At 31.7% G+C, this 17,338-nt stretch overlaps 1 protein-coding gene across 4 annotated transcripts; it reads left to right on the forward strand.

Moving 5' to 3' along the window:
• Positions 1-5,241: 5,241 nt before the first annotated feature.
• Positions 5,242-11,818, forward strand: LOC124831291 (putative E3 ubiquitin-protein ligase RHG1A). 4 transcript variants are annotated; one of them, XM_088107293.1, is made up of 7 exons: positions 5,242-5,724; positions 5,831-6,266; positions 6,440-8,230; positions 9,001-9,051; positions 10,920-11,021; positions 11,163-11,303; positions 11,387-11,818. In XM_088107293.1, exons 3-7 carry the CDS (start codon positions 6,536-6,538, stop codon positions 11,516-11,518), a joined length of 2,121 nt encoding a protein of 706 aa, XP_087963419.1. In that variant the 5' UTR covers positions 5,242-5,724; positions 5,831-6,266; positions 6,440-6,535; the 3' UTR covers positions 11,519-11,818. The 4 variants fall into 4 exon arrangements, with proteins under 4 accessions (XP_087963419.1, XP_087963421.1, XP_047161183.2 ...); XM_088107295.1 differs by having other exon boundaries at positions 5,831-6,180; XM_047305227.2 differs by having other exon boundaries at positions 6,053-6,266.
• Positions 11,819-17,338: the final 5,520 nt, after the last annotated feature.

A 17,338-nucleotide genomic window follows, 5' to 3' on the forward strand; every position in this document is an offset into this window, starting at 1 on the left:
AACCTATAAAAACAGGTTGGTATATCAAATTTTCTTTTCCTTTCTGAGAGAATGATTGATTTTTCTAATTAATAAAAGCTATGATTATAAAAACATATATAAAACGAATAAATTGAAATGGCGATATTATTTATTTTTCTTAAAAAATCATTTTTCTATTTCAAATCTCTATAATGGAATTTACATTTTTTTCTTTTAAATAAATTGTTTTATCTTAAAATTGTAAAAAGAAATTATAGAATTTACATTTTTTCCTTCAAATAGATTGTTTCTATCTTCAAAATTATAAAAATTATTTAATGTTTATAAATATTTTTTATTTAACCTTTTCCAGCAAAATTAAAGGAAATATTAGAAAAAGGAAACTTTTCAAAGAGCTTTAAAATATAAAGAAGTAGAATGTTTTTTTTATATAGGAAGATGAGTAAAATGACGAAGTAATGAATACAAAATTAATAAGAAAATATTTTTAAAAACGTGAAAATTAAGTAACTTTGTAACAAAAAAAAGTAGAAAGCATAAACCATTAAAAAAAAGAGAGAGATTGAAATAGACTGAAAAATAAACTATATGAATTGAAAACTAAAATAGGTAAAATTATAAATTGTGGAGAGAATTATTAATATATATACATGTATATATATATATATATATATATATATATATATATATATATATATATATATATATTAATATTGACTAGGAAATGTTTTAGTTAGTTGAATATACTACTCTAATTATAATACTATTCTAATTAACACACCCAATTCTAACATAAAATTTGGAATATCATACTTTATTTCTTTTAAAAATAATTATTGATTTTTTTAATGGGTTGTTCTTTATTTTTCTTAAAAAAAAGTCATTCAAAAGGCTCCCTATAATAATTTAGATTTTTGTTCCCTTTAAATAAATCGTTTCTATCTTCAAAATTATAAAAACAAATTAGTTAACTTATACAAAATTTATTTATTTTAACCCTTTTTTCCAGTAAAATTAAAATAGGTACTTACAAATTTTAGGTAAAAAACTAGATAAATATATTTAGAATCTAGTATTAAGAAAATAATTTAAAGAAAATCACCTAAAAAATTTAACATTAGAATTTCTATATTGATATATTGATGAATACTTAAAAAAATATTACTTAACATTTATTTATTTTTCTGTCAAAAACGACAAATATTTTGTATGATTGTTTCTAAAAAAAACTGCAAATCTTTGTCTATTTTCCTATAACTTTTGTGGACCAAATTATAAATCTTTCTTTTACCATTTTCATGGAAAAAATTACAAATTATTCTCGTACACTTTTTTCTATACAAATTACAAATTCTTATATTTTTTTTTATAAAGTTACAAATTTTGTGATATCTTTTAGGGAAAAAACTGTAAACTCATGTGATTTTTTTTACAAAATCGTAAGCTTTTACAGTATATTTTTTTAATAAAAATTACAAATTTACCAATAACACACAATTACCCAAATACTTTATACTAAAAAGATCCTATCAAGTGTTATCTCTATCAAATAAACTCTTATTTTTATAATAATTTTCTTATGCTCAATTCTTTATATTATTGAAACTTTGTTCGATATCTACTAAAGAAGAATATATCTTCCTTCATTAAAGTTTCATATATTTTTCGTATGTTTAATAATAAACATTGCCTAATTAGTGACTTTTACACTTATATTGACAATGATAATTTTTTTTATTATTAGCGTTCACAATCTTATACACAAGGTTAACAATTTTATAATAAAGATTGATTTTTTTAAAATAATAACAATAAAGATAACGAGTGTACCAACGTGCACGACTAATTTTATTTCTTTATGAAATGTTTTACTTCTTTGCATATACTACTCTAATTATAATCCAGCTTAACACACTCAATTCTAACCTATAAAAAGATATTGGTATATCCAATTTTCTTTTCCTTTATGTGTCAGACCCATTAAAACACACTCAAAACCCCAAATAGTGGGATCCATGTGCCAATGAGTGAATGAATGTTTAAGTTAGTGAAAAACAGGTGGTTGCAGGAGAGTGACCGTTCGACTTGGGTGACGGCAGTACTAATGCGAAATTTCAAATGTCGTGTCACTTCGCTGCATGCCTTCCTTCTTCTTCAAACTGCTAAAACCATTTTCTCCTCTTTCTCTCTAAAATCTCCACCTTCTCTCTAAGAAAACCTCACATTTTCTTCTTCCAATCACCTCTCAGGCACCGTTTGAACACTCCCGACGTCAAGAGCTTTCGTTTAAACCGATTGGTTTGTGATTCTAAGCTGATGAGTTTCTTTCTCTCTAGTACGTTCGTTTAGTCTCGCATGCAACCCTCTATTTCTGATAGCCTGAGTGGATGGTATAATTCTGAGTGTTTCTGGTTTCTGTTTGGTTCAGTACTCCTAAAACGTGACTGTCGAACGTTAAGTCTTTGGTAGAGGGGAGCTCTATTCTGCTTCGTTGAGCATTTGGTTACGTATAGAGGTAAGAGAAGCTTATATAATTTGATTAAATTCTTGTTTGAACGTTGCTATGTTTGCATGATACATTGTTTGATTATTTTATGAGTATGAGATATGCGTGTACTGCTTGTTTGGACGTGTGGATGGATGAATGATGCATGTGGTGAATAGAGTTGAGATAGGAATTGATCGTCAACTGTAGTATTTTGAGTAAAGGTGATAATCTAGTCGAGCGTCCGTTTATATTAGGTTCTTCTTATACAAGGAATTTCGGTAATAACGATCGTGTTATAATATTAGATATGTATGAATGAGTGTTCGACCTAAGTGTAGTCCTTCTTTAGGCTTCTTAAACAGTATATTTAATGTATTATATACTACTTAAGGTCGTAGATGTTATCGTTATTTTTCATTAAGAATAAGTGGTGGCTCAATTTTGTGTGTGTGTGTATATATATATATATATATATATATATATTCATTCGTTCTATGTAAGTTATTAGTGCTCGGTCTTGGACCAAGCGTTCAATCTCAGTAGCGCTCGTTCTTGATAATCACTTGGCCTTGGACTAGTGCTCGTTCAATAGTGTTCGAATTCTACAGGTCTCGGTCTTAAACCAAGCGCTGGGTCTCGTTTTCTATAATATATTATTACCATTTTTAGAATAAGAGTCTTCATTCAAACTCGATAGCGTTCGTTACTTCATAGTTTCTCATCAGTATTAGTATTGGGTGTCAAACAGTGTTGGTCTTTAAAAGGTGTTCGGCCTAGAGTCTTAGTACTCGGCCTAGGCTTCGTGGTGTCCGTTTTGAACTCTTAGGGGTCTGTTTATTGAAGTGGATAAGTAGCGCTCAGTTATGTTAGTTTCTAAGAAGTGTTATTCTAGTCGTACTTGTGCTACGATGAGAATGTATCATCTTATTTCATTTGAATATATGGATGATAAAGTATGAGAGAATTTGAAATGTGATGTGAATGAAATAGTTGGATTATGAACGAGTATTCCAGGAAGGAATATCTCAGAAAGTGGTTATTGATTGGTAAAGTATGAACGTGGGCAAAGCTTAGCGGGCGTTCATCCTGATATTCCATGATTACTCGTTCTCATGTAGAGAGGAGTAAGTCATGTGTGGGAATGGCAGGAGGTCCTAGTCCATAAGGTTAACTTGGACGGAACAGATCAACCTCGGGTGGCAGCTGTTGAGGGTATCCCAGTTACTACATCACCCGGGTGCACGAACGTCGTAGCTACACACGATTCATACAATCCGGACAGTCAGAGTCAAGTGTTCGTTATTTGCATGCCTAGATGTATGAATGATGATTTGGTTGTTGTTGGTTTAATTATGAATGTGTATGTCGTTATTGAATAAATTAAATTACATAAGCTTATCCTGTTTATCATTTTTTTGTGTCGGGTGTTCTGTCGTTGTCCTGTTGCAATGATCATCCGTGTGGATATGAGCAGAAGGAGAAGAGCTGTTGGAAGAAGTATTGGAGGATGCATCAGAAGTGAAGGCCGAACCTTAAGAACATTCAGTCTGTTGTTAGCTTTATAAATTGTAAGACCGTTCGGTATAAGTTATTTTGTGGAACGTTCGGTCTAGTGATAGTTAGTGTACGGTTTTACATTTTCTGCTGTTATGTAAGACCGTTATTGAGTTTTAAGTGGACATTCTATTCTTCTATTCCACCCGCTATCGGGCCGTTATTGAGTTAGGCTTAAAAATCCACTTACAAAATAGTAAACTTTTACAGTAAATTGTTTTAATAAAAATTACAGAACACACAGTTACCCAAATACTATACTAAAAAGATCATATCAAGTTGTGTTATCTCTATCAAATAAACTCTTTTTTTATAATAATTTTCTTATGCTCAATTTTTTATATTATTGTAACTTTGTTCAACGATATCTACTAAAGAAGAATATATCTTTCTTCCTTAAAGTTTCATATATTTTTCGTATGTTTAATAATAAACATTGCCTAATTAGTGACTTTTACACTTATATTGACAATGATAATCTTTTTTTATTATCAGCATTCACAATCTTATACACAAGACTTGTTAACAATTTTCACATTTTTGTCACTTACAACTCACTCATTTAAAGTGAAATCTGTGACCAACACTATTTTGATCAAGTCAGATTTAATTACACATATATCAACAAAATCATTGTAAAAAAAATGATAAAGACTAACCTCACTAAAAAAACACAACATACAATATTAATTTTGGTCAGCGTACCAAAATGTTCACTTCTCCTGTTAATTACCCTAGCTCTCCTACAAGATTGAGAATCATGCAATAGAAAAACAAAAATTTCAAACGAAAATACATGTACTAATAATAGCATAAATTTAAATAAAATCTCAGGAGTGGCACACACAGGCTATTATTACTTAACCTGCAATATTAATTGTTTTGTACATTTTCTTATTATTTAAAGACTTTATTGAATAGGAATAAAAAAAGAAGAAGCAAGAGTATATCTAATGCATGAATTTGTGTATTATTTTTGTTTTCCATGTACACACAGTACAATAGCACAGAAGAGAGAGAAAGAAGGAGTCCTTAACGTGTTATGGAATAGATGGGAACACAAAAAGGAAAAGGGGTTGCACTGAGACAGGAAGGCCAACACGGATAATTTATTAACATCATTATTATCTGCTCGGGGACAGAGGCAGACCCATATGGATTGAACAAGGTCAGAACTAAAGACACGCACCTCACCTCACTTCAATTGCTAATCTGCCAAACACCCATCCCTTCCCCCCACTTTCTCAATCCGGAATCACCCATTACTCATTTAATTATTAATTATTACTGTTAATTACCAATGTAACTCTTTTTTTTTTATTTCCATTTTCTATCTTCCTTCTTTTCAGGCCATAGCCTTTACAATAATTTAAATTAATATACTAATACATATCTCTTGGATTGTTTTGTAAATTGAAGATTTCTGTCTTCAATGCAATACATTTTTATTTTATTATTGTTTATTTTTTCTTCTTTTCAGTTTTCTATCCGATTTTGATATCCTCCACCATCCAACACCCTCTCTTCTCTCCCCTTTTCTCACTGTTCTTGCCTTTCTTCGTTTTCTACCAGGAGGAAAGGGAACATTAAATCGAATAAAAAGCACCCCCGTATCCAACCTGGTCGCTTTCTTTCTCTGTTTGTTTTGACCCACTCATACTTGATTATCCAATTAGATCGGCCGTTTTCCGTTTCATCTGGTGAGTTTCTTCCATTTAACCTATTTTTTTCTGCTCTGATTACTTGATCATGTGTTGCGTTTCAGAAATTTATAAAGTTATGCTCTTTTTTGGAGGGGACTTCAAGGAAGATTGGTTGTTCAACTGCGGAGTTTGTTGTTGGTTCTTGTTTTTGCAGAGTCTCTTAAATTCAGCTGGGTTATGTGTCTGTTGAACCTAGTTTGGTGTTTTGAAACATTGGAGCTGATCTTGTGAAAATTTTTTGTTTCTTTGTTTTTACCGATTTTATTCGTTGAGTTATATGAGAACGTGCTGACTTTGTTGTTGAGGTTTCGTCTATTTTATGCAGGGGGTGCGCGAATTTCTGGGACTAATCCATTGCCAATGCTGCATTAGGGGAATTGGTACTACAAGATTCTTACTGGTTATCAAGGATTGGGTAGTGGTGCATACCTGTTCTGTACGCCAATTGAGAAGGTTAGGGCATAAGATTAAGAAGCACCTACACATTGGCTTCTTAGTTACACATTGACTTTATTAATAGATGACCTTCCCGTGTTGAGGTTTGTTTGTTTTTGTAATTTTGTTTCTTAATTGTTGAGTTTGCCTTGTACTCTGATACTTTTGTTTATATCTTAGGTTTTACTGAAGCATATGTGATTTACATCTTACATGAACATTTTCTTGCATGATTGTTGAGTTTTCCTGATGAACATTTTCTTGGTTTGTTGAACAGCGCTGCTAAGTTTAGTGCCTGGCTTATTGGTGGTTTATTGAGGGATTAATTTCATATATTTAATTATTTTGTGCGGGAAATCAATAGATTCCTTCAATGCAAGGGCAGAGAGGTACAGTTGGTCCAATGCCAGAAACCTTAGAATTTGATTGTGGCTCTACGCCAGGTAATTCGACTGTGGATCAGCAGATTTGCTGGAATAATGTGAATCCTGCAGAAAATCAAATACCTGATTATATACTTTCTCCTGGTAATATGAACTCACCTTATGTGAATTCCATTGATCACGAATGGCAAAATTTGAGTGGATGGAGCTTAGGGGAGCCAAGTTCTAGCAATACCCCAAATGAGATTAACAATAATGAGCCAAAACGAGAAGTTGGATGGACATCAACCATTACTGCTGGTGCGTTGCCTGGTGCAAGGCTAGAAGAAAGGCGCCTTGAACCAACCAATACACTTTCTCTAGACAATGATAACACAAGTGCTGTGTACATGCGCAGTCCCGAGTCTCGTTTAATGTCCCAGAATCTCAACCTAAATGCAGGTTTAGCGGATAGTGGCGATGATAATAGTCAACATCTGGAGCTCCCTAACTTACACATGTCTAGTGGGTCATCAAATGAGCGCTTGCCATCTAATGTTGGATCTGGTTCATTTTTGCTTCCTTCTGCAAATAGTGGCTTCCTGGTAGAAGGTTCTGATGGTAGGCCAAGTTCTCTTGATACTCGACGAGTCTCTTGTAAAAGAAAGGCTGTTGAAGGAAATAATGGACAATCTTCAGATGCTGGAAGTTCTAGCTACAATCAGCATGCAGATGGTAGTGTTTGGCATGCGATTCCTACTCAGGATAATGCTGGAAGCAGTTCAAACAGAGCTGTATCCTCAGAGCAGGTGAATGCAAGACTTGGCCTGGGAATGGGGAATGAAGCATCTGAAAACGTTCCTGATTCAAACATTGCAGGAAGCTCAGAAAGCTTTCACAGGAATTTCCGGTTGAGGTTAAATCCTTCGAGTCAACAAAGTTCTGTTCCTCCCGCAGCATTCTCAACTGGGAGCACAATTAGGCAGTCTGGTGTTTCTTCATCCTCTCAAGCATCACAAAGGTTTCATTCCGTTGATAATTCTCTGAACTTGAGATCAGCTCCACCAATAGATAACGTGGTTCCTCAAAGCCAGCCACTTGTAATCCATGTTCCTGCTTTGCCTAGGAATAGGCAGTCGTTTAGATGGAATGGTGGTTCTAGCTCAAGAAATATCCATGCATCAAACCCAGTTATATGTGCCGACAGAGACCAAGAAGATGCAAGCTCAAGGCGAATGTCTAGAAATATTTTGGAGCATCCTGTCTTTGTACCTGCAACTGATTTAAGAAATTTGGTTCAAAATCCAACAGTTAGAGCTTCAAGTTCAAGTAGTGAAAATTTAAGTATTCCAGGAAACGTCTCTTCTTCATCACGGACTGGATCCAATCCAGCTACCAACCCCTCTCCTGCCTCAAATTGGGTATCTCGTCCTAATCCTCCACAACATCCACGGAGGCTATCTGAATATGTCCGTCGGTCCTTGTTTTCTCCTGGTTCTGATCCTATTGGAAATCCAAGCAATGCTTATTCTTCCTTGCGTTCTGCTCTTTCAACCTCTGAGCCAAGGCCATTATCATCTGGGACTGGGGCAAATCCAAGATCATCTCCATGGATGGATAGGCAAGTGGAAAGTGAATTTGGAATTCCTTATTCACTGCGTGCTCTGGATGTTGCAAGTGACGGGAGTAGTAGACTAGTATCTGAGGTTTGTATTTAACTGTCTTTTTACTTGTGTTTCAATACTCATAGTTTTTTGTGCTGGTAAAGACTGTTGCTTTAATGATTATATCAAGTGTTTGGAGGCATCAAGTGATTGGCACCATTTTCTTTGAAATTTTAGTTTTTGTTTCAGAAATTGTTTAAGTGGATACTTGTCTATTTAAAAATTGCAGCTTCAATTCTGAAGATTTGGTTTGCATGGTATGTTAGGATGATGAGTAGCCAAGCTTCTTTCCTTTTTGTCTCTATGCTATGAACAATATTTGGCTTCAAATTTATTTAAAGCAAACTCGTGGCTGAAGGAGGTGATCTTAAATTTAACCGTTCATAATGATTTCTGACAAACAAAATGAGTCTAGGAGCAAATTTTGATAACATTTACTCCTACGTTTAGTTGCTCTGGCTAACACACTTGGTTTGATCGCTCTTTTTGGATCTACAATAGTTTGATGTAGTTCCAATGCTTCAATGGTATTGAACTTCAATAACTAGCCTATAATGTTCATAAAGATCCAAAGTAGGATAAAGCCAGTAAAAAACATTTTCCCGGAGATTACTAAATACTAAGAATATACTCTAATAGCATGATTAGAAAGGAATAAATATTTCAGTAGCTAATAAAACCTCATATTCTGCCAATGTCCTATTCTGCCTTCTGACAATATTTAAGGTGTTATTTAAATACTCTTAAAAGTTGCTGTATTTTTTTTTTCTGAATAACTATTCTCTTGCATGACATTTTTTTCCATGATGCAGCTCCGCAATGTGTTGGGCATTATGCGTAGAGGTGGGAATGTGCGATTCGAGGTTAGTTATTCTAAATTAATGGTGTATATTGACAGATAGATGTTACTTCCTTTACCTTTATCTGATTTTCTGATGCGATAAACACTTCAAAGGCTGTTTAATCCCTATACAGATCTAATACAAAAAAATATAATTACCTGTCCCATTCTTAGCAGCGAGGATTGAGTTGTCACATTGACCCTTAACAGGCCTACAACGATGTTGATTTATTTGTGATTTTGTTTGGACATACACTCAGATTCTGGAATGTATATTCTGTCCAAAGGTTGCAAGTAATAATGATAAAATTCTTATTTGAGAAAAATTGGAAGAATGCAAAATTTTAAACATTATTAGTATGTCTTGTATGTTTCTGATAGAGCAGTATGAAATATTGTGAGCAAAATGATGAATCTGTATTAATCAACCCTAGTTCCTAATCCAACTCTAATGAGGGCACAATACCAAGAACTGGAAAATCTCAAAACAATGGTGAGTTCCTGGATTTTCGACAGATATAGGACTCTCTCCCTCCTTTTCCTGAAATGCAAGTTTGTCCCACCCTTCTCTAATTTTCATTGTTTATTCTTTGAGCCTAACTAACTGTTACCGTAGTTTATTAAACTCTTTTCTAACTACAACAACCCCTTAAAAAACTTAGAGTTCTTTCTATATAGTATAATTATTGAATTTAATTTCTTTCTTTAATTAGCTTGCACAAATTGTTAGCCTCTTGAGAAATGACGAGTTCTAGTCTGAGGTTTAGGGGTGTTGGATCAGATAATCCGATCCTAACATATCGAGTCTGGTTTTCATTGCAATTGGGTTGGGTTTTCTTTGCTATTAGGTCCAACCCAACCAATCTCTTATAGGTTGAGTGACAGTTTATGTATGATGAACTCGATACCCAACCCAACTTGACCAAAATTATTAAATAATAATAGTAATAAAGCTATTATTCAATTTACTTCATTAATCTCTTGACTAAATGTGTATTTTTGAAATATTGTATTATTCCATTCATCGAGTATTAAATAATATAGTCTATTTGTAAAAGCAATTACTCTAAATTAACAAAGAATGTTTTGAAATTACTAATTTTAACAAAAAGAAAGAATTTGAAACCTATGATCCAACTGACCCAGGCTCACTCTGAGATTGCCAAAGTGCAACTTGGAAACAAATACCCCTTCCTCCCTCATAAATATATCACGAATTACTTATTTATTTCTCCACGTATCAAAAGTTAAAAGCGAATAAGGTAAATAGGTTTACCCCCAAAAGGAGCACTTTCCTTTTCTACCCTTGAAATCCCAGTTTACACAATCAAAATTCCTAACCTCCTTTTGGTGAAACCAGGTCACTATATAAAGGAAAATACATTTCCTTAACAGGCTGTAATAGAAAACAGAAAGGAACCCCAATTAACACAAACATATATAACAAACCATATATGTCCTTATTTTAATCTTTCCTTTCTCCTATATCCAACAATACCTCCCTCCTCCACCACAGCTTGTCTTCAAGGTTTTAAGATGGAAAGCTGATCTCTGATGGAAGAAATATCTTGCCAAGTAGCTTCTTGTGGGGGCATTACTTACCATTTGACCAACTATCGAGATTTTTCTGACCTGCAATGATTGACTGTCCTTGTTCCCAAAATGTATAGTGGCTGGTAATTATCTATTGTATCTTGTAACTGAGTTAGAAGCTCTTTTTCAACTGGACGATGCACTATTACTTTCTTTGAACTGTGATGTATGAAAGGCTGGGTGCATATTTTTTATCTGTTCATAATCCCAATTTGGTTGTTTATTTACTATTTTTGGCTTAATGGATATTTTATAGTAAGCTTGTAAATGCTAGTGTAAGTCTTCATTTTGTGACAGGATGTTGTGATCCTTGATCATCAGTCGTTTCTTTCTGGAATAGCTGATGTTCATGATCGACACAGAGATATGCGACTTGATGTTGATAACATGTCTTACGAGGTAAAATTCATTTCTTCATGTGGATGCAAATATTAGTATATCAATTTAATCATAGTTTCACTTTTTTTTATCCTTTGATTATATTTCAAATTGCTTCTTCATTTTAGAGAGTTTCTCATTTGACATTTATGACAACAACAGGAGTTATTGGCTCTGGAAGAGCGCATTGGAAATGTGAGTACTGGATTGAGTGAGGAAGCCGTATTGAAACTCTTGAAACAGAAAAAGCACTCGGTTGAAAGAGAATCTCCGATTGATGCAGAACCCTGTTGTGTTTGTCAGGTAAACTTGACTAGCTGACTTAATTTAAATATCCCTGCGTGCTTGTTTACACAGGTCTCATCACTTGATTACGTTGAGTGCAGGAAGATTATGGTGATGGAGATGATATGGGAACGCTTGACTGCGGCCATGATTTCCATAGTGACTGTATCAAACAGTGGCTAATGCATAAGAATCTGTGTCCTATTTGTAAGACAACAGGCTTGGCAACATGATGTCTGTGACTCTATCCTCGGGCAATAAGCATGATCATGAAGAGAAAAATGCACAATTGACCCAGGAAATTCTGGTGCTTTGCTGCTGCCTTGTCATCATACCTTTTTTTTTTTCTATCTGTAGCCTAGTAAATTGTCGTACCTGTCTGACAAAGGTTTCCCCTACACTCCCTCCCTGGAATTTGTTATATCATTTTGTTTATTTATCTAAAAGCCAATTATCACCCGGTTTAGGTGATGGATTGGTTTGGATGAAGGAGCAATTTCTTAACTCAAGTTAACAAGGCTTGCTTTCGTTTATGATTTTTGTTTTTATGCTGAACGGATAACTAGGTACAAGAATATATTATACAAATGTAAGAATCATAGCTACTGGATTCTAGAGTATGCGGTCGTTCTTTTTTAATTATTATTATTACTATTATCAGTATTAACAAACTTAGAACTCATAACTACTTTTCCTTTCTTTCCTCAACGTGGGCATGATGAATGTTAGGGATGGAACTCTTAGCATTGCAAAGTTTTCCCTCCACAATCCTATTGTAGACAAAGGGAAAAGATTCCCATTTACAAGATGGTGAGAAAAGTCAAAACAAAGTTAATAGGAGATGGATGTTCTCGTAGAAAAGGATGTCATTATCATAGACATCCAGATCGTTTCTTTCACTAACACGAGTGTTACAATATTTTTTTACACTTCTCAAGCTTTTCTGTATTGTTTATAGCATAAAATTGTTCGTATGAGGTCATAATTAAACTTTTTCAATTTTTGTTTTACTAAACTCAAAATGCTTGTGAGATGTATATTTTTTTAGTTTTACTGTTCCTTTAAATTTAATTATTCTTTTAATTTGATCGTATTTTTAAAATTTAATAATTTTTTAAATATAAAATTATCTATAAAATAAATAAAAACTATTTATAATAAAATTATAAAAATTGTTTATGTTTAATTTTATAATAATAATAATAATAATAATAGTAATAAATATAAAAATAATATTAAATATAATAATAATAGTAATAATAATAATAATATATTATTATTATTAAAATATAAAAAAATAATATATTATTATTATTAAAATATAAAAAAATAATATTAATAATAATTATTATTATTATTATTATTATTTCAATAATTTTTTTTACATTTAAAAATTATTATTTTTTCTCTTATAAATATTTTTAGAATTAAATATAAAATTAACAATTATTATTTTATATTACTTTAATAACTAAGGACATTTTGATAATCTTTAATTTCTATCAATTAAATAATTTTTTTTATCTATTACATAAATAAAATCCTACACTAATTCTCCCAAATCCACTCTCAATTACCTCCAAATCCATTCAAATAAAAAACAAAAAATTTATTCTCAAATCTTCTCAAATCCATCCACTCACTTTCTCCTAAATCATCTCCTCCAAGTGAACAGAGTCTTAGGGAGATAATTTGGAGAAGAGTGAGAGGATGAATTTGAGGAGATTTCAAGTAAATTTTTTGTTATTTATTTGAGTAGATTTGGAGATGAGTAAAAGTGAATTTGGAAGTAAAGTTTGTGAGAATTAGTATAGAATTTGACCGATGTGACACGTAAAAAAATGATTTAGTCGGTAAAAATTAAAGATTACCAAAATATTCTTAATAATAAAAGTAATATAAAATAATAATCATTAATATTATATATAATTGTAAAAATTATTATAAAAAAAAGAAAAGAAAAATTAATTTTTAAAATCCACTATTATTATTATTTAATTATATCATTATTTTTATTATATATATATATATATATATATATATATATATATATATATATATATTATAAAATATTGATCGTGTACAGTAAAACAACAACACACTTTGGATATTTTCATAAAGTAAAAAGTATATTTATGTAAAGTTAATTAATATACACAATAAATGTCTCCAAATCTTCTGTCTATCCCGAAGATTTATTCCCTCGTATCATCTCTCTCAATTCTTCACAAATATGCTAAAATGAACATCTACTTCTCTCCCAATTCCTCACAATTCCATAATCTTCAACAGTAAAAACACACCCTAAGAGTCTAATACTTTCCTATCTATTTATAAGCAATATTCTTTATTTTTTTCTACAGTAACTTCCTCCCTTACGTAATAAACACCTAACAAATATTAATGAGTATTTTTTACCTTTCTCTTTATCATATGGTCTACAAGAATAAAAATAATTTAACTTCATTTCATCACAAAATTCAGTTTTAGGACGATTCCTACTTAAGAAAATATTTCTTATACTTGAGAGAAAATATATATTTTCATTAACATGTCGAAACTTAATTAGTAACCAGGCGCAAATATAAATATATGGGAGTTGTTATTATAAATTGAGATTAATATATATATATATATATATATATATATATATTGTAATCGCCTTGAAGATTTAACTTCACTAGCCTTGTAGATCTTTCTGCATATATTTTTGTTTTAAACCATCTTATTTTGAGAATTTTCAGTATATTTTTATCTTCTCTCTGAAATGATTGGTGTTCAGTATTTGCACGTCACTTTAAGTCTCTTCATTTTTTTTCTTTTACCTTTTCTTGTTTATTTTTAACGGAGATAAAAAATGTTTGTCATATTTATAGATGCTAACATTAGGAACTAACTTTAAGGATTAGTAGAAATATCTTTAAAAGATAATAAAAATTCCATGTTAAGTTTAGTTATAAATTAGATTTTCACTATTTATTAATTAAATTTACAAAGTTTATTATATTTTTAAATTTCTTTTCTTCATATTCTCTCTGATTTTTTTTCCTAAAATTTTGATATGATTTCTCATTCTTTTCTCTAATAAGAAAATGTAATTTAGAAAAAAATAAATTTTAGAATAATTTAAGCCAACCAAATTGTGTTTTTGAATGAGTTTTTTTTTTTTGGATCTTAACTTTTTCATTTTTGTGGTGTGGTTTGTATGTACGACATCTTGTTTCTATATGTGATATTTGAAAATAATTTAATCTTTACTAATTTAGATTTATAGTGATATGTTCTGTTTGTAAATTAAGTTTTTCGAGAGAAAGTTAGAATTTGCTTAATTTTACTTAACTCTTGGATATTTTTTTTTTAAATGAGCATATAAATCAAGGTACCAGGAACTATATGCTATTTAAAAGTGAACTTTTTGTATCTTACAAGTTGGTTGAGATCTTGATTTTGAAAAATTGTTTCATGTGAAATGCCATATAGATTTTGAAAATTTCACTCAATTAAGTATTTGAATAATTTTGAGCACTGGGATAATCATATTTGTTCTGAATCATGGGAAGTAGAAAGATGAACTTTGAGTTGGATTGAATTGAATTAGGTGCAAATGGTTAGTTTATGTGTTGATTTATATTGTTTAAAGTTTATTAGGAATGTCAAATTTACTTTGATAAATGTTGAATTGGTTACTTGGTGTGCATTGAGTTTTGGATGTACATAATGGAATGATGTTATTAAGTTGTAAAATGCGAAATAATGTGTAATGGTATATATTCATGAACGAGAGAGATTTAAGTGGGTGCATAGATTATTTATGATTTACTAAAGTATCTAAATGTGCCAAATATAACTAAAGCTTTGTGAGGGCCAATATGAAGTGGAAGCTTCAATGATGACATGGGTTGGGCTAACTAGTTTCAACTAATCCTAGAATGTTTCTTTCTACACCACTTTACATTTTTTTGTATACTCTCACATTTTTTTTTTAAATTTTAAAACTATTTTCTACGTTTCATATCTCATTAACGAATTTCAAAATGCTAAAAAAAAAATTCTTTCATAGTTTTTAAAATTTGTTAAAGAATTTTTCAAGCTATCAGTAAATATCGAAATGTTTGAAGTTTTCAAAATAAATTTTAACGAAAATTTTGAAATTTGTTCTTCAACAAATTTCGAAATCCGTTAGAGAATTCTTTCTTCAACATTCGAAATCCGTTAAAGGATTCAAAGAATTTCAAAATCCGTTAAAAAGAGGTTATTTTTGTAATGTAAGGTGCATAGAAACGTGTGGTGGTGCATAGAGAAATTCCTAACCCTAATCTCTTTTTGTCTGACCCGATTGCAATTCATGCTACTTGTTGGGCTAAGTGAAACACCCATATTCCTTCTATCATGAAAACAAAAATGGTTAGTTTTAAAAATCAAGCTTTATTTATAAAAGAGAAGGCTATAATTAGTGGGAATTGGAGAGAGAGAGAGATGCATGATTAAGAAAATGAGTTTGAAGAAGTGATATTCAAGTTTTGTAAGATGAAAGGAAGAGACAAATAACCTTTTTATTGTTGTTGGTTAATTAATAGTTTAATAGTGAGGAATATGTGAAACTTTTGTGGATGTATATTCAAGTAGTTGGGAACATAAAAGGGAGAGAGAAAGAAGGAAGGAGGTGGAGAAGATTGGTGAACTTTTTTCTAATCATGCCTTAGAAAGTGATGACAAAGAGGAAAGTGAATGTGGTTTGCCCATGATTATAACTATCTATATCTTGCAATCTATTATTGTTATTATAATTATTCCCACCACCTCTTCCACTTCCACCACCTTCCACCGCAAAATTCCAGCTGATCTTAGTCCTGTCCTACTCATACCCTTTGCCTTTTTCTTTCTCTTTCTTCAAAAGTAAATCACTCATCATCCTCTTCTAATTTCCACTCTACACCACAACTCAAATTAAGCGTATATGATGTTGTAAGTCTACACTTTCACTTCAATCATGCAACCTCATCCTCTTATTCCTCATAAAGCTGTTTTTATACTTTCTTTTTTCTTCTTTCTCTTTGTGGGGTATTCTCTAGGCCTGCTTCCTTCCACTTTGTATCACAATATGCTTCTTCTTTTTTCTTTTTTTTCCCCACTCAAACCATCTATACCATAATGAATTTATTTTAGGACTCCACCAATATCTCTGTTCTTTTCTGCAGTCAAAGTTATTCCCTCTTTAAGCTGAACCATGTAGCTACTTATGCCCACAGCTTCTGCTTTTCATGGATATTGCGCTCTGATGCAAAGCTTCCCCCACGTAAATGGAACATTTGTTCTTTTGCCAGGACATCTAAAACCCAATATTCTTTACCCTTGTGTTGCACCTTGGGAGATGAATTAACTTTATGCTACCTTACGGAATTATGCAAGTCCTACCTCGAGTATACATACATACATACATGCTGCTCCCTGTCCTATCTTTTCTTTTTCACCTATATATCCTTAATTTCATCACATTCATCACTAATCCAAATGCCTCCTCTTGTTTTTCGATCTGTCAGAATGTTATATGTTGCTATTAATCAAACATTATTCAAGAAACAATTTTTGTTCTCATGTATACGTATAGGTTGGGTAAATGACGTTGTTTTTTATTTAGTGAGGGTTGAATATTGAATAAGTGAAACAGTAAAATCAATGATGAGAATGGATTTGAAGGTAGTGTCCAGCATGGAAAACTAGGATGTACGCTTTGTCTTACATGGTTGTACGCTTGTGTTCTTTCACTTAAATCTACAAAAGTTTGGTGCGTACGCTTTGCTTTTTTGGGTGGGACGTGAAAACAGCTTCACTCTTGTTCTGCAAATAAAGCCAAACACCAAAGAAGCCCCGGACCATAATAGGATGTTGGTTCCACTTTTGGCAACAGTGATGCGCTCCTTCATACTTATACATCTCACTTACATTAAGACCATGTTTTTCTCTCTCATTATATCTGCGCCTACCTTTTAATTGCCTTATCTGCATTATCTTAATGCACATTTACTGTCTCCCCACTACTTTTTCATACCATA

This window comes from Vigna umbellata, chromosome 2 (genome assembly GCF_029865625.1).
Source record: "Vigna umbellata cultivar VRB3 chromosome 2, Vumbellata_1.0, whole genome shotgun sequence".
Lineage (NCBI taxonomy): Eukaryota > Viridiplantae > Streptophyta > Magnoliopsida > Fabales > Fabaceae > Vigna > Vigna umbellata.

Excerpts from the sequence above, each read along its gene's own strand:
- LOC124831291 (XM_088107293.1), top strand. The coding sequence starts at position 6,536 with ATGCAAGGGCAGAGAGGTACAGTTGGTCCAATGCCAGAAACCTTAGAA. Across the intron at positions 8,231-9,000 it reads GTAGTAGACTAGTATCTGAG|CTCCGCAATGTGTTGGGCAT; the intron begins GTTTGTATTTAA and ends TCCATGATGCAG. Across the intron at positions 11,304-11,386 it reads AACCCTGTTGTGTTTGTCAG|GAAGATTATGGTGATGGAGA; the intron begins GTAAACTTGACT and ends CGTTGAGTGCAG.